The following is an 18,337-nucleotide window of genomic DNA, read 5'->3' on the forward strand; positions in this document are numbered from 1 at the left end:
GAGTAGAAAGTTATCAACCCTCTGTAATCGTGCCAGCTCTGAGGTGTCCACTGCCAGCAATGGACAAGGACCTGGGGACGATCAGCCCCTCCACCAGCTGCATGGAAGTGACGTCCAGCATTCGGTTCAATGTGCCAGGTTACTTCTCTAAACATCTGCAAGTTCACAACAGCTTCAAATGCAAACAAAGGAGCTTTTTGATTATGATGCTAACCCTTAAAACCCTTCTGACATTTAGTCCACTGGAAATGGGTCTGGTTCCTGGAGAAAATTCATCAAACGCAACCAATTTGTATTGCTTCCCAGCAGGAAAGTTTTGGAAAAGAAAAATATGCATGCAAAATAAGGCTGACCCAATGCTTCTTGAAATCAGATGAAAGCTTTCTCATAATTTTTGCAGGCTTAAATAAGACTGCATTGCAAAAGCAAAGCCAGACCTGCTCCTGCATGGGTGTCTCTTGAGGATCTGAATGAAAATTTCAGAGGTGATCAATGCTGGCCAGCCCCTGCTCCCATAACCCAGCCTTCCACAGGAACAATATTTGCACATCTAAGGGCAAAACGTGGCCTCCAGGAGGGGAGATTATTTCACCTTCCTCACATGGATTCCACTGAAGTCAGTGGAATTTCTCAGGTGAAAAAAAAGTATCAATTGTGAGGGCTGCAGGATTAAGGTCGGTATCCCTTTCATCTTGTACACACGCGCACGCGCACTTACTTTAAAGAAAACATCCACCACACAACTTCTAGATTGCAAATTATATATATATCTTTAAAAACTGGAGAGAACATCAACAGCCTCTCCATATATATATATGTATTCACTGAGTCACATAGAGTATGAAAAAACTATATTATGTAAATCATCATATTATCTATAATTCTCCAACTGACAATTGTTTTTATAGAGACACAGTGCATTTGTTCTTTTTTTTAAAAAATGTATTATGTGTCTTCATTGGCTTGGTAGCGTATTAGAATGAAGGCGTATGGATAAAAAACCGCAGAGGATTAAACAAACCCCTTCAGTCACATTACGTTTGGGTGAATTAAACAGGATCCTTCCCCAAACGAGCATAAATAAATCCTCCCTATGGAAAAGTGTCAGCGATTTAAGGGTTAACATAGATTTGAAAATAATTAAAAAAAAATCTTATTAGAGGACTACACAGACAAGTATTTAGAATTCGTCTCCCTTTAAAAATGACAGCACGTTTGGCAAGTGTGAGCAAATGTCTTGAACTTTCCTGGGTTTGAGAGATCTGAGCACAGCTATTCACAGACAACCACAAAGCTGCAATCTGCGAATAAGCCTCAGCTGCAAGGGCTGGGATACCTCTGACAGCATTGCTCGCCACCTGGAAGGGTTCCAGCAGCTTTCAAGGTATTTCTCGTGGACTCGTGGCTGGTGACAGGGTGTGACTGGTGGAACAACTCCAGCACCGCTCCCTCTCTGCCGTCGCAGGAGCGCAGCGGGTTTGAACAGCACCCAGACCGGCTAACCCTCAGCCCATGCTGCGGTGCTCCGCGTACCTCTGGGACCCCGTTTGCAACTGCAAATGCCTATTCCAGCATGGCGGTTATCACCTTGCTTTCTCTATGCCTCATGGCCAAGCCTGTCCGTTTGCCGAGCTCTCCGATGAACCTCTGCAGGTGCCCTTCCTGGAAGCTCGTACTGTCATCAAAGGGGCTGGTACCCAGCCACAGCGGCTCCCTGCTTTCTCCACCACCCCACAGGATGTCACAAGTGATCCCACTAGATGATGCTGTTCTCAAGAATCCTGGCTGGGTCTGACTTTGAGAAAAAGACAAAAGTTTCCTGTGTTGCTGTTGTTGTTTTGCAGTTGTGTTTCTTCATTCGTGCTCTCTTCTTGTTTTTATTAAAAAGGACCCTTGTATTATTAATATAGTTCACTCCTCCACAGTCACTATAAAACAGACTCCATATTTTCACACCACTCATGATCTTCAAGGTTATAGATAAATTTTGTCCTATGTGATTGATTTTGGGGCACCGAGTCCCGCCCCAGATTGTCTAGGGTGAGAGTAGAGGCAAAAAACTCACTAGTGCTGAGACCACCTTCGTGGTTCTTGATATATCTTTTATAGTTTTTTCTCAAGCACTGCCAGGTGGTTGTATACAAGATGAATGCAAAAGACTTCAGGGCTATAGCAATACTAACATACAGGTATCTATAGACCACGTTGTCGTACAGCGCGCAGGCTCCTTGCTCGCCACAGAATGTGCTCCAAAACAGACAAGTGGAGTCAATTCCAGCCCCAAAGATCAGTGGAGGTGGGATAAAACCTGTCAAAATAAGAGAGACAAATCATACTTTTATGATCTTTATGATAAAGAGAGATGTGATTGCAGTGAATGGAGAGAGAGGATACTTTATCAAGGTTATCGGTCCCAGCTGCAGCCTGTGATTCTAATTTTTGAAGTTTTAAATCAACCTAAACAAAGTCTGTGGATGAGTTTTTAGTTTGGACTCAACATCTATGGAAGAGATTCGTGCTGATATCAACATGCAGGAAGGATTTTACTCAAGTTTAAGTGGCTTTTATTAAGCTTCTCGTTTGCCTAATGAGACTGAGTGGAGGGATAAATGAAAGAGGAGGAGGACAACCTTGCAGCTTTCCCTCTGTTTAGATATTGGTAATTCTGCACTTTGGGGTGTTCACCTGAAGGATGTCATAGGACTCCAGTTCAGAGCCTGAAATCAGCTGGGGCACTGAGGTCTGGTTTTGGACCTTTCCCTGACACAGAAGAAGGTTTTCTCTGGGTCTAGGGAAAATAAACAACAGCCTCCAATAGATGCCAAAGATTAAATCTGAAAGGAAAGGAAAATTTCAGTGCACCATTAAATGAAATATCACAGCAGGATTCTCCCACAGCCATTGCAGCTAACTACTGATGAGCGTTTCTCAATCATAGTTTGCAGCAGAGCCGCAATCTTCAAGCAAAGTAATCACTCCAATCTCGTTTAACTAATAAAAGCAATGTTTTTCTCCCCTATTTTTCCCCATCCTGCAGGGATATTGTAGAGGTCCCCTGCTTCACATTACCCCAACGGTGGTTAGGACATCCATGTTCCAGCTTTGCTGTCCCCAGCCAGCACACGTGCACCGAGTGTGCAGCACTCAGAAGAAAATGTGGATGTTCTACATATGTAAACCATCTCTCTTCCTTCTGCTATGTTTAGGGGCAGGAGGGTGGGAGTGGATACATCCTGGAAAAAGCCCTGATCAGTAGAATCATTGCTGTAGGTTAAGACAGCAAGCAAAGGAGAGCATCGTAGCTACTGAAGCCAAATAGTGGGTGGGCACCGCCACCCTCAACAGTATGACCCCATTCATAGCTGCTGTGATGCCTCAGACTCTATACATGTGTAGGCAAACAGACACAAGGACTGCAGTTTCTAGACAGAAAAGTATTTAATCTTGGATCCAGTTTCACCATCAACCTGGATTTCCACGCTTTAAAAAAGATACCTTCCTTCAGCTTGTCACGAACAAAATAGTGACATTCATGACATATATCCTAAGACTACAAATAAATTGTCTTCACTGCTCCCTGTAGTAACCAGGAACTCTTTATTTTATTTTGTTGATGACTAGAGTTCTGCAGATTTTGTTTGATCTTCTTTACATGTTAATAAATGAAGGAATTAAGAAAGGCTATACGGGCTGTTGGTACTCATTTTAACCAGTCGTTAATAGGACAAATGTAGTAAATAAAACCCGATGATACAAAAGCAAGACAATCTTTTTGTTAGAAACACTAGTTACAGTCATCACATCTAAAAACCTGGTTATGTTCTGGAAAAAATGTCAGTGCCAGCTCCCTGTTTGTGATTTCAGTGACTGGGAATTCCAGACTGGCCTGGTTCTGCTTCTAAGTTAAAAGATGCTGGATTGGTTGGGTTTTTTTTGAAACCTGTGGACAAGTACGCACTCAACCTGGAATTTAAAAACTCAGCTGAGCTCCTGTCAGAAACAAGCAAAGAGACTGTGCTGCTGAATGCAGTTTGTGTGGCCAGTGCTGCACTGGTGCTGGATGCCACCTAAGGGGGTAACATCCAGACGTGTCAGTGACCGTGGAGCCAAGAGCCACACGCTTTCTGGACTAAGAGAAAACTGCATTTGGGCCATAACTTTGAGGTGTGAGTCCCTACTTGTTACCATGGTGAGAGATGTTGGTACAAAGCTTTGGAGATGTACAGGCTGAACTTCAGAGAGAGCTATCATCCCCATCTGCTGGCTTCAGCTGGCTTTCCAGGTTTTCAAGATAATTTGGCCTGGAAATTGCTCCTCATAAGGAGGACCTGTTTTCATTGAACTCCAAAGCTACACCCATGTGAATGCAGGCACGGATGTGGAAACCTTAAAAAAAAAAAAAAAAAATTTAAAAAACTTTCAGCAACTGGTGAGTGTTTCAGGTCATTTTTACCAGAGTTCAAGAGACTCACAGGAGCGACCTGGTGCCTAGACCCTCAGAAAAAGGAGGTGAGGGGTTGCACTGCAGACTGGAAAGTCCTTATGAGAGAGAAACACCGTGTTTCTGTCCTCTTGGAAGAGAGGCAAACAACATGGACTCAGAGGAAGAACAAAAGGAAGCTCCCTGGTAAGTGGAGACTTTGCTAGGATGCATGGTTAACACCATCCAGAAAGGATGCATCCAGGATCTTACAAGTCTAAAGCTCTTTGTCATTCCAGACATTTCCATTCCAAACCTTTGGCTCCAATGGCATTGCTTTACTCTCTTCTCCGGGAAACTGCAGTAATGCTTTTATACGAGGGCACTGTTAGGCTGCTCTGTCACAGCAGAATTCTTACAGAGTAAGATAATACATCCAGGAGGATACCGGGAGAATTCAGTCGTGTTTCATGTTATTACAGTGAATATTAAAGAGATTCAATCATGTTTTACCTCTTACTACAAACTGTTGCAAAAATTTCTGCTATTTCATTGCAGAAACTGTAGGGCTGTATAAAGAAGCTGCTTCTGTCTTACTGAAATCTATTAGCTACGATTGCACCTCCGGGTCTCATACCTCCTATATTTAATATTCTCCTTTGGTTCAAGAAGCAGCTATAATCACTCTCCTCTTAAGTCAAAGCTTAAAGGTGAACTGAAAAGCTTTTAAAATAAATCAGTAAGGCTATTCTCAAACCTCAGGTTGTTAAGGGCAAGATTTGGATACTCTTGCTCATATTGAAAAGTATCTTTCCTCTTCATTTTCTGTGGGTTATAGCTACATTGCTGATGTGTTTCTGGATGTATTGTCTTATTTCATGGTTATTCCTTAGTGACAGAACAACATATAAAGATTTGAATTTAAATTCTTGCTATGGCTTCTTTATTGGAAGAAAATAAAAGATCTATTCAACTTAAGCACACATGTCTGAGCCTGGTTTTGGAGGAATGCAAGATGCCTCTATCTCAGGAGGTTTCTCTCTTTCAAAAGGAAAAGATAAAGAAAAAATCTCGCCCCTTCAGTACTTTTTCCTTCGCAAACAACAGCTCACAGCCATCCTCCTTGCACGCTTGCCTGCTGACAATCCTCATTCAGCCAGCGAGAGCTGAAGACAGGCCAAGACCTGAGAGCAGCCCCGACAGCTAAAGAAGATGCTGTCTTTGCAAGGCTTGAACCAGAGTTGACCCAAGTCAACCCAAAAGCTTCTCTGACTTCTCAGAGCTCTGGATAAGATCACTTGATGGAGCTTTCTCTGTGACTGCAGCTACTTCACCAAAAGCAATGAAAATCTAATTAGCTTTATCGTAAACTGCTCTGGGACCCCCATGTCCCTTTCAGCTAATGGGGAGTAAGTTGTTAGAAAAAATAAGCAAATAAATGAGGTCACTTATTCAAAATGATGTACAATACTGGGATTTTAGTCTCTTACTTCCTAGCGTCTTTGAAAAGATGACATTTTACTCTCCAGCCCATTCCTTTGAAACTGGGAGGTCAAGCAGGGAAGGTACTGCCCATGCCCAGCTCAAAAAGTAAATTCCACCCTCACAACACACAGAAACCCAGTGCAGGAGATGGACCCACACAATGATGAATTACAGAGGATTTTTCCCTGAATCATGAGATTAATGAGCTGAAATATAGGAGCTTTAAAATAGGAGCCATCTCTTCAAAAGGGGAAAAAACCTCCACCCAGATACAAGAAGCAGGTGAACAACAGCCCAGTGTGTTCCTTTTAATTCATACATGAGAAGCACATACTGGTCCAGATGAACAGCCATTTGCATTTTAATGGGATATTAACCCACAGGAAGATACAAGGACTCAGCCTGTCTCATTTTACTATCTTCCTTTCTGAGACACCTAACGGAAGGGACCAACACACCATGTAACACAGGTCCTATCCCTCAAAGGAGGATGAAAATGCTTATCCCTCTACTTCAGCAATATGCAGTACAGCAGTAATTTTGCAAGCTGCTGACATGTTAATAACAGCTATAGAAGAGTAACTGGTTGCGTGGGATCATGGCAGAAATGGTCATTTCTCATGCAACAGCACATTTTCTTCCATTAGCACAATTCAAATGGCACGAAAAGCGCCTTCAGGAGCCTTGACGTGATCTCCTTCATAGAGAGGGCTCAGATCCCTTTGTGTCAGACCTCACTCATGACAACCACAGTGTTGCATGGAGCAGACATCAACTTTTGCATGTTAAAAATACAGTTTTCCATGAGGAAGGAAAGGATAGGAGAGAAGAACATGAAATTCTTGTACTTACCTAGCAAACGGAGAAGCAGAAAAAGCACCCCCAAAGCGTAAGACTTGAGTTCGGGGCTCACGGTTCTGTAGGGAGGAGGGAGGCAGAGAGTGAAATCGATTCTTGTTGTTCTGCTTTGATTAACACACCCCGTGGACATTCTGTGCTGTCAGCCAGGATGCCACCATCACCTCTTCAAAAAGTCATTAAAGGGGTTTTTCTTCTCCCTTCGCCTGAACTGCCTACAGCCCCAAAAGTAATTGCATCAGTGATAAGTTCAGGAGTTTAGCTAAGTCATTAATAACAACAGCTAATCTTGTCATTGGATGGGGAAAAATTAAATTCCCATCTCAGTAAATCATCATTTATGAGCTCTCCATCACGCTTCCAGGGCTCCAAATGTTGGGAGTTGGTAAAAGAGAAAGCTTTATGTTCTGAGACTTCCCAGACTACAGGGAACAAGAGAGGGAAGGAAGGCTGATGGACCAAAAGGTTCAGTCAGTCTGTTAAATCAAAACTCCCAGTAAGGAAGTGCTCAAGACGACCAGTTTTCCTGGGCGTGTGTTTAGCATATGAATTTTTTTATGCTGGGAAGACAACAGTTGCGCTGCCTTTTGCTACGAACAGAACCCACTCCATTGCATTAGAGTTATCCTTCAAAGGTGCTTTAAAAATAATTCCTGGCTTTCTAATTTGCTTAGCTCAAGGATGCTACTGGCTAAAGTCATCCTCTTGGGGTAGGCTCAGCAAAGCCTTTGGAATTTCAGAAATCATTAATTTGGTCTTAAATCTTATAATAGTATTTTATTTCCCACAGTATATAAAGGCTGGGAAAGCAGGACAGTGATCCCCACATGAATAGATTCAAAGGGGAACTTTAAAGGCCTCCGCTGCCTCTTCCATTAGCTCCTTACAGGGGTTTGTAGTCAGCACTGCTGGTGACTCCCATGGTGGCAGTGGTGGTCCTCTGTATAACTGGAGGGGATTCAGACAATACTGATAAAACAGCCAGATACAGCAACAGGTTTTAAGTAAAAAGATGACCATTCTGATCACCTGCCCTATCTCCACGTTACACAGGCCACGTAACACCATACCAAGATCCCTGCATGAAGCCTGTGACCTCTGGATGAATTTTGAGGCAGACCCCCAGGCTCAATATGAAGCCTTTAAGCCATGAAGTAACTATCCTTCGAAAAATGTTCTAGTGGTTAATAACTTGGCTCAAATAGGGTTCTACAGTTGCATGGGAAATGAAGGAAACAGAAGGAGTATTAAAGTTTATTTATGGAAAAAATAGATCATCACGTGAAATATTCACTGTGGGTTTTTAATTGGTGGTGGTGTCCTTCCATCCACTTTTTTGTATTTAAGACCAAAGTCAATCCCCATACCTTAAGGCAGAGTAAAAGTTGCCACCTGAAGACATCTCCTTTTCTCCCAGACTACAGCAGCGAACAAACAAATTGCCTAGACAAGACACCTAATTTGTAGACATTAATTTTTAATTTAACCATAGGAGCTGTTGATGCCACTTGTCACAGACACGGACACCAGGGACACTCTCTTAGGCCAAAACTTTCTTTTAGCAATCCAAGATGGCAGTTGCAAGAGAGCACGAGGTGCTATATGGTGTAGAGCTCTTCCTCGTACAACTTAGTAGCCACCAGTGATTCTGAGGGAAACACAGTTACTAATTTGGATATGTGAATTGTTTATTTCCTACAGCTGTGAGATGAGTATTTTTAATATTCCCTTCACTTTTCTTATTCCCTTGTATTCTTCTGCTGGCTGGTGACTGGCTTCTCACATTTGAAGTCGACACTAAGGCATCTCCATTCAAGATCCTCCAGGTGCTGGCAGCTCCCGTGAACAAAGAATTCTTCAAACTTCAAATTATTTTTGCCACAATATTCATCATGAGAAATTTGATTTCCCTTTAGCTACTGTAGATGCAAAGAGAGAAACAAACTAGTAGGTGGAATATCTCATTTTGTATCCTGCAGGGAGACATGCCCTCGCAGAGCTGTCCTCTCCAAGATCCACTCAAGAGTGTGTTTCTAAAACAGACTGTATTGATTGAATTTTATTGGAATTTTTCAGGCAGCAGAATGGATCTGCTATTTATGCCTCTGGTTATTATTCTCAGTAAGTGACAGCCCAGACTGATAAGTAATTCTGGATAAATGTGGGCTTAGGTATATATGTATATCATAAGGTGAAGTGTTCCATGCGTCTGGAAATAACACAAGGTCGGTTATTTGAATAAGCTACTTTTGCGCACCTATTCATATTGGCTCAACTCAGAGATGTCCTTCAGGCTTTCAAGTTCCTTCTGTTCTTGGACTTGGTCCAGGGTGAGCGAAGTTAAACTCTAGGCAGGGGGTATTGACCAAAGCTAGCCTTTGCCACACCCTGTCATTTTTCCATGGTTTCTAAGATCTCCAGGCCATCTCTAAAGGTATCTTATTAAGGCACTACATGCTGAGAACACTGGGCTGCAATTCTGCCCCTTTCCTGATATAACCACCTCACTGCTTGGACTGGAAGCTGCACATCTGTTTTTCCCTTCCAGTGCGAATCCCAGCCTTGGTAAGAACAAGCCTACCAGCTTTCTTTGTGGCATCCCTGCAGGGATCTTCTCAGTTTGCAAGCCCAGTCCCTCCTCACTCCCATTTTACCAAAGCTGTACTTGAGCAAGTCCCGTATTCTCTCTAGCAGGCCACTACTGTAGGCACTGAACTCGGTGGGGCCATGCCATGGACAAACTAGGTGTCACCAAGCACCAGTGGCTTAGAGAGAAAATGATGTAATTAGCACCTGAAACAATGGGGCTGAAATTCAGGCAGGACTGCTTGGGCTTTCACATCCCCAACTCCTGCCTGCGTATAAGGGAGTAACGTATGAGAAAGCCTGTGCCCATAGCTCCTCATTTGCTGAGGAGGTTCAAATTCTTTTGAAAATACTAGCAGCTCTTTCAAGGTGTCTCCACCAGGAAGTGCTTAGTCAAAGGAGGATTTTCTGATGGCTCGAGCGGAGGTTCAGTCCAAAGTCATGGACCTGGGGAAAGTCAGTGCACCCTAAAAGGCAGAGGCCAGGCTCTGTGTGGGACCCTCATCTCCCTGCAGCTCCCAGCAGTACCCCATGGTCCCCCCAGCCCTGCTCCCACTGCAAGAGCAGTCCCCAGCAAGCTTATCGCGTCCTCCCGGCAGCGGTCCTACCTGATGAGTATGATGACTGACGGCGTCTGCGCCATGGCCCCAATCATGCTGCAAACGCACATCACGCAGAGGAACGTCAAGAAGGCCTCTTCGCAGCCGGGACTGGGGCATTTGCCGGGAACGACGGTGGCATTTTCGGCAGGGACCGAGGTGAGGCACGAACAGCCACTGAGGTTCTGCAGAGAAGCAGAGGGGTTCAGGAGAAGTGACAGTCACGGTCCCCATCACCTGCCCTCTGTAACGAGGGCTTGCCAACAGCAACTCTGAATCCTCTAATGGACAATTAAGTAACTCCTAAGTGCTTATTTGAGGGGTTTTGGAAAGAATTTCAGAAGCGCGTCAGCTCTGATGCATGCTACCAGCAGGGGAAAGCCATCCCTTGGCTTGTTTCTTTTCTTCTGCTCCTTTCAAGTCTCTCCCATAAATGTCACTGCGACAAAATTATTACCAAGTTACATCCCTTTAGAGGAGAATAAAGAAACGATCTGCGCCTCTGCGACAAGGAAGATCCCCAAATTATGGTTCTAATTACTTTCTTATTTACCTCTGTCCTCTTGGCTGTTGCAATTAAACTGAAGTACATTAAAAGCAGGTAAATCTGCAGCCTGTTCTTGGCTGCGGGTGCGGTGTCTGCTTCCAGCACCCTGAATCCTGGGAAGGAGCCACCCACGATGGGTGCCACGGCTCACCAAGAGCTGAACTATCACAGCTTGGTGGCACAGACACTGCTGGACCCAAGTGCACTACAGGGCTAATAAATGACATCTGGTTCAGAGGGACTTGTGTTGAGCTAAAAGCTGAAGTCTGGCAAGAGAAACTTTATCAATATGTGATCAGAAGGAGGGCGAAACAACTGCATTTTTCTTTGGTGTCTCCAGCAAGTGCAGGATGTGAAAAGAAGCTTTGTTTGCCAGTCATAGATATAGGGATTTTTTTTTTTTTCTTATTTTCTAACTCACCCTCCTGAATTTCTGAGCGGGGGATGTCAATTAAGGAACAGAATACTACTAAGAAATCCCTTAACGAATACAGAACGAAACAATCATAAATGATTCATGGCTTTTCTTCATCAGCCCGCTGGGTTTGCAGGTCACATGTTCGTAAGAGGAGTAACGCCATAAAACACAACATGTTGAAAACCAGCTAAATCTCCTCCCCTTCCCCTCAACCACGTTCAAGCAGAGATTCCTTTGCTTTTCCACTGGGGTCCCCTTAAGACCATACAAAACACACTTTCTGGTTCACTGCCTCCAAAGATAAGGATCCATGGGGACGCTACTCTAGCCCTTCTGACACCAATCTCTTTCTTCTGCATAGGAGTCAAGTGATTTTCTTCCAAGTAAGTGCACGGAGGGCAAGAGAGACCGCAGTGCAGAACTCCAGGAGAGCTGGAGTAGACATGCAGGTGCCTTTCTGGCTGGAAAGCAATAATTAACATAACAAATTCCTGTGCTGTGTGTTAGAAGCTGCCACCTGAAGGCTTTGAGATGGTGACAATTAGCACCACTGCAGTGGTGTTTGCACAGAGACAACAGGAATTGTAGTTCCTGGCTCTTACCTCAGTGCATTGCTAGCAACCAGCCTGGACACAGCCCTGTGAATTAAAACCCAGCTAAGTCCAGGAAACTGGACTAAATACCTGCACTGAAATATCCCGGGACAGAATTCCCATCACAGCAAATACGCAGAACTGGCTGCTTGTTTCCCATGGGCTCTCATCAATGAAGAGAAAGTACCTGTTCTGGCAACAGTGAGGCAGATTCTCCTCCCATTGGTGCGATTTTTTACAAACCACAAGACAGGTCCCCACCTCCACTGCCTGAAACTTTGCCCCTCAATCCACTTTTTTGACCATTTTGCACCAAGGTGCTAGCCCAAAGCAGTGTGAGTAGTTTGTACCAACTATATCTACTTGCTTAGCACTGCACCTCATCCTTACCTGGGAGATCTTTGATCTTTTATCACTGATATGCTATACAACTCTCAGACATTAAACAAGGAAACATCAAAGGTGGAGTTTTACCTTTGTCCTGTGGAGAGATAACTTTTTGCTACCAGTGCTAAATTGCTATAGATTCTCTTGTCTGCAACCCCACTGCATTTAACCACACATTATTGCAGCCTTCCACTGCCCAGCAGCTTGCACACCCAGATTTTCTGTGTGCATGTGAAGCTGCACAGATGCAGAGTTTGCACCTTTAACAGCATCCTGAGTTTGGGGTAATTATCTATGCAAATCACCCATGTTTTTAATTTCTCGTTTTTTAAACCCTGGCTCTGACAGAGAAGGGACGGGCTGATACTTCTGTGCAAAGCCATCGGATGCCAGCATGGTAATGCCAGGCTGGAATTCATGTAGCTCCAGCCAAAAGGGGACACTGGGAGAAGCAATGGCATCAAACAAACAAGATGTAGTCAAAGGCTTCGTACACAAGGGTCACTCCCAGCAATGGCTTGAAAGAGAAATTCCTGAGGGTGCCAGAGCTCTGCCTATCTGCACTGATACTCTACGGCTTTTCAGATAGCTGTACCCCTGCAACCAGCTCAGTCAGAGAGAAGAAATGAAGAAGAAAAAACTAACTGAGCTACACATTGCTTTTAGAAATTATTCACAGAGGAAAAGCGGACAGAGGCAGTCAGAAACATCCAACGCAGTAAAGTTAAATAAAGCATTCAGAGAATTTTATGTCCCAGCAAAAAGCAACTCTTGGCTCATCACAAGCACATAACATTCACAAGACCCTTTAGACAGGTCATTACCTGGATTATGGGTTTAAAACCTGGTTTGGCAATTTGGCTTTGCCTCAGGGCCATTGCATGGCCAAACTGGTCCATAATTCTTGATAATGCCCTTTCCAGAGGATGCTATTGCTTCACTAATTTGTGTTCAAAATGTTACTGCAAAAAAACCCCACAAAACAGTGATGAAAAGAAGCCCAAGATGATGATGAAAAGGCAAAATAAGACAGAATGAGTAAGAGGGAGAGTGAGGGAGAGCGAGGTTTTTGCTCAGAGGTTTGCTCTTGCAGAGCTTGAGGTCAGGCAGCTGCAGACTAAAGGGGCAGAGCTGAATTTTCGTTGCTGGGCTTTCTCCAGAGGAGGCAGAGCTTCGCCCTGAACCAGAGTGAGGAGATTGTTCCTGCACTCCAGCCAGACCACACCAGCTGTACTCTTTCTAAGGGCTTGGTGAACTGGTGAGACACCATTCTGTGTGCCCAGTACAAGCTGGCTTCCTGTTAAAATGATTGCGTTGCCTCCCCAGGTGTTGACTTGTCTCTTGTTGGGAGGAGGAGGAGGAGGAGAGAAGATGTTTAAGCAGGCCGACCTCCCAGGTCATCTGGGCTGTGAGGCTGCACGTGCTAGCAGCGTGTTCGCACCTCCACTCCCTGGCACTCGCAGGTGCTTTGTCTCTTCAGGAAGGGAGGTTTGAAGTCTCCCCAAAAAGGAAGGATGAAGCCATGGAGGGATAATTGCATGTGGTGAGCACTGATGTTCCTGCAGCTGTGAATGTCACTGCAACCAGGCTGACCTCCCACAGGCTCCACACAGGCGGCGTGGCAATGGTCACCATGCCTGGCATTGACCCAGGCAGGGTGCAAGGACCACAGGAACCGCACCGGTTCCCACCTACAGGAACGGCAGGCACTCATTTTCAGCATAACCCAGAAGACGTTAGCATTTCATCAGCAAAAAATGGACCAGCAGCTTTTAAGATATTGTTAAAAATACCCCACATCTTCTTTACCCAGAGATGGTTTGGTCTTTAAGAGTTTTCTAAAGAAAATAAACTCTTAGATACAGAGAAATGAAAAATGCAGAATGTCTTTGGACGGAGTCTCTGCTCCCTTGACAACTGCTCTTGCTGCTGCCTCAGAGCAAAGCAGGGAGAGAGAAGCAAGAGGAGTGGAAGGAAAGCTTAAACAAGGGTGAATAAAATCAAGATCTGGTCGTATGTGTCTAGGAACCAGATTCAGGAAAAGAGCAAGAGGAAAAAGAATAAAAGGGACTGGGAAGGGCGAACATGGGCAGGTGGAGAAGTGGGGAGATGGGTAGCTGCAGGAGAAAAGAGAAGCTGGTCCCACAGCCCAGGCTAGCGCTCTCACGGAGTTTCTGGGTTTTGCCAGAGGACAACCCTGCAGATCTCCTCTTGTGTTCCTCTGCTTCTGTGCTGAGGAGAAAGATCAGAGGAGTATGACGATGGGAAACCCCATCCCACTCTGTGGGTCACGCCGGCAGACTGCTGCCGGAGTCAGCAGGCATTTATACAACAGAGCGAAAAATGACAGCGGCTCAGGCCCGTCTGAGGTATGAGGATAGCTTTTCGGTAAATGAGCTACTCTACAAGATACGCACTGACCTCACGCACTCGCACTCACAGAACCATTCCTACAGGCGAGGGGTCCTGGGGAAAGCCCACTCACCGTGCTGCTGCAGCCAGCAAAGCAGGCAGATAAGTATGTGACCCCGTCTGCCCCACAGACTGGAGTGAAGGAATCAGTTTGGCATTCACAGTTGTTATTGCAGGGGGAATATGGGTCCAGAGATGAGGTTGGAGTTGAGCTGTAAAAGAAACAGAAAGAGAAATTATATCAGCCATCAGTGGTATGATATCAGCCAGCTTTTCCAATTGGTGCCACACAAAGATGGCTCTGAAGGGGAGTAGTTAAGGCAAACAAATTACAAGATGCAGTGGGCAAGCTATCTGGGTCTACAGCCTCTTCTTGGGGACAGAAATGCCACGGTCACTAATCCTCTGCAACAGGGAATCAGCTTGGGCTGCTCTGTTACTCCAACAAGAAGCCCCAAGGAAATACTAAGGGATGCTGCAGAGATTGCTCTGTATTCTTCTAGAACAGTAACTGTGAGGTGACGAGAGCCTGAAGTTGTCATCTTCTGAAGAGTCACCACTGCATACTGAGGAGCACCAGAAAAGAAAATGCAGAATAACTCTCTCCAAGTCCTGTGAATGCTACAGGGCTCCATGTGGCTCATTTCTCCCATCAAAATTGGCCTGGAGCCACGCACACTTTCTCCTCACCATATCTGAATTTCCAGGCATCTAAAACCTGGTTCTACCCCTTAGGCACTTAAATAAACGTACAAAGCAGTGCACGTCGCTTACCGCCAGGAGAAACCAGACGGTGGTGTAGACCCAATGCTATGTAGGTGGCCCTGGGTGCAAAATCAGGTCTGGCACCTCTCAATTCAGTTTAACTGAGTAAAATGCCGTTGTCAGCTACAGGTACTCAACTCTCACAGCGATGAGTGGCATGAAAACCTCCCAAAGTAAGAGCCCTGTGCAACACTGCCTTCTATATCCTTGCTTTATAGGGTTGCCTAAGGGCCAGCGCTGCCTGAAGGCGGCTCGTTGAGGACAATAACATGGCATTTATGTTGGTAAGGCTGCGTGAGACCCTGAAACTCTCTGGGGACTCACTTGTTTCCATAGGGAACAGTAACCCCTGCCACAGGTCCTGTGTCGCATCCCAGGAACAGGAAAGACACGTAGCAAGCTGTGGACACCAGGTTCACCAGCATGGCCATCCTGATGGCTCCCAGAGCAGACAGGCTGAGCTTCTTCACCAAGAGGCCACCCAGGAATATGCCCAGACACGCACATGGGATTGCTGTCATCCCTGCAAGAGGAAAAATCAGTTAGCAAGAAGTGTGAGCGAGGCTCAGTGAACCACACTACTACAGCTTTTTACTTTCTAGCAGAGAGATCTGTGTGCTAGCATGGGGGAACCTTGTAATGACCAACTGCTGGAGTAGCACCAAGCTGGGGTTGCCCAAAAAGAAAGGAACGGGTGCAAATGGGTATGCTTGCACAGAGGAACCAGGATCTTCTTCCAGTTCTCGTCCATATTGGAGGGAGATGCCAAAATTGCTGAGATTGGCCCACCCTAACCTAAGCAGCAGCATCTAATACTTCCTGCAAGGCTTGGTAGACAAATAAAGTCCAGAATTTTTTGAGGTGTCTATAGGCTTTGGATGAGGCTGGTATACTTCACAGCAGTCTGATTTTCAGAGATTAGGCAACAGTTGCAATTGAAAATATGAAGTCTCCCTTAAAGAATCTTCTTAAAACTGTGAAATGCAAAATCACTGCCATAAGTGACTCACCTTCCAGGCACAGAAAGGCATTATCACACCAAGCTTGTCTGGGTTCTCTTTTATCCCTTTGCTGCCAGTAATACTTCAGACCTTACCTATCTGGGCTAAGCTTAGCAGTGCATCCAAATCCTGGCATTTCTGGACTCCCATAAATGCCATGTGGGAAATCTGGTAGCAACTTTGTTTAAGTGAATCAAATTGTTGTGAGGAGCACAGATGTAGCAAAGTCTCCTTGCCCACTGCCAGGTCAGAAGCAGGATGTGCTCTGGCTCACGGGTGATTCCCTCTTTGTTGACCATCCGGCTGTACTCACATGCTGATGGGCCAGGCATCTTCCACCAAACTTTGGCCTCAAGTTGCGCCAGGGGAGGTTTAGATATTAGGAAAAATTTATTTCCTGAGAGAGTGGTCAAACATTGGAACAGGCGACTTAGGGAGGTGGTGGAGTCACCATCACTGGAAGTGTTGAAAAAAGTGTTGCTCACTGGACGTGGCACTTCAGGACATGGTTTAGTGGGCATGGTAGTGTGGCATTGATGGTTAGACTTGATGATCTTAAAGGCCTTTTCCAACCTTAATGATTCTGTGACTGTGAAACAGCATAGCGGTTTTCCTTCTCCCGGGGAGTCAACAGTGAAGTTGCTTTCCTTTCCTGAAAATTAAAGGCTTGGCAAGGATGGAAGAGCCCAACACCTTTAAGACCTCTGTCCTTCTGTCAAATCCTATTAAAATTCACCAGTGAGTTCTTGGGCTGCTGGGGGAAGCAAGATTGACAGCAGGGGATTGTTTCTTGTGGAAAACCAGGCCAAAACCAGAAGATATCAATGAGTTCAATGGGAAAATAAGTAACTGTCAGTAGTGCAGTTTGCAAGCTCCTTATTTTGATATTAAGATCCACCCATTTCATGATGTCCCAAGTTTTGACAGATCACTGCCAGCTGCCCATCTGGCGAGCTGTGGTTGCAGACCATCCAAGATCAACTCGCAGATATCTTAATTGGGTGCTGCTGAGAGAATGGCTGTCATAAACAAATCGCTGGGCCTGCTTGGGAATAAGCAGCAGGAGAAAATAAATGAAGACCCTGCCTGTGCATCAGTATCCTGACAGGGAACAAATGAACGTTGAGAAATATATATGGGAAACCATGGCAGAATGGCATGGTCAGAGGGAAGGGGCATTTGAGGGACAACCAAGTTGCACTAGCTCAGCTGTTTGAACTGCTGACTGCAATCCCATCATTTCCAGTCCAAGGGGAAAAGAGGGACTAGCAGGAGAAACTGGGCTTTCTAACCCAAGTGCAGATGGGCTGGAGAATTCTGGCATATTCAAACCATGAGACAAGTAGTTTGATGGGCAGCCGTGTTGCTTGGTGAGCAACTGCAGTCTTGGGCAACTATGACCCAGTTTGGTTGGGATTTCTGCTGTACTTCAGGGCCATCGCAGACTTTCATACCATGGCTGTTATCATACCACTTCTCACGCAATGCACTCAGCTATAGGGGAACTGAATGCAGCGGGCTGCAGTGGAGAGCGCGGTCAAGGAAGAAGGACACTGGAGGTCTGCTCTGGGCTCTGCAGCCAAGGCACAGCTGGAGCCCAGCTCTCCCACTCATGGACATGGTTCTAGATGTTGGGCAAGTCACTTTTTGGGCAGCCTAACCAGTGAGCCCAATTGTGGTTATCAGTGATGCTAAACACTTTGAAATGCCTTTAGATGCTAGAGATTTGGTGGCCCCTGTGGTTACTCACCCAGGAGCTGGTTGGCAGATGAGGTGGTGAGGTTGAACTGCTGCTCTAGGTACTTTCCCAGGAAGGCAGCGAAGCCAGCCACCACTGCGATCTCCATGCAGGCTGCCAGGATGATACAGGTGAAGACGGGATTGGAGAGCAAGTGCTTAGTTACTTTGGGGATCACTAGAAAAGAGGAAAAAGGAAGAGATGTTTTTGTGTAGGCTCAACTTGAGGTGCTGGAGGTGCCTTGCTGCTCTCCTGCAGGACAATGTCACTTCAAATAAGAAACAATTTTCTATTCTGCACAGACAAACTGGTTGAAATGTGGAAACACCAGAACAAAGTGAAATGCCAGAACAGCATCATCTAAAGATTCAGATACCAGGAGGGTGCAAAAAGAAGTCACCTGCCATTATCTTTACATCTTACAGATGACTTTGAAATTTTGAAGGATGAGTGTTTTCCAATGTTGCTTTTATTTCCCCCATAGGGAGGTCAATCAAAGCCTAGTATTCTCTTTCTCCTTTCCCTTTA

The 18,337-nt window shown here is 45.3% G+C and overlaps 1 protein-coding gene across 1 annotated transcript in view; it reads right to left on the minus strand.

Moving 5' to 3' along the window:
- Positions 1-1,928: 1,928 nt before the first annotated feature.
- The window catches only part of SLCO3A1 (solute carrier organic anion transporter family, member 3A1), a gene marked incomplete at its 5' end in the record, with an annotated part of 27,938 nt that continues 11,529 nt past the window's right edge, over positions 1,929-18,337 (minus strand). The window contains 6 exons of the mRNA XM_010281447.1: positions 1,929-2,308; positions 6,758-6,822; positions 9,958-10,133; positions 14,379-14,517; positions 15,395-15,593; positions 17,822-17,986. Coding sequence (XP_010279749.1) covers positions 1,929-2,308; positions 6,758-6,822; positions 9,958-10,133; positions 14,379-14,517; positions 15,395-15,593; positions 17,822-17,986 — 1,124 coding nt within the window. The remainder of the gene's footprint in view (positions 2,309-6,757; positions 6,823-9,957; positions 10,134-14,378; positions 14,518-15,394; positions 15,594-17,821; positions 17,987-18,337) is intronic.

Source organism: Phaethon lepturus, unplaced genomic scaffold (genome assembly GCF_000687285.1).
Source record: "Phaethon lepturus isolate BGI_N335 unplaced genomic scaffold, ASM68728v1 scaffold9482, whole genome shotgun sequence".
NCBI classification, from domain to species: Eukaryota; Metazoa; Chordata; class Aves; order Phaethontiformes; family Phaethontidae; genus Phaethon; species Phaethon lepturus.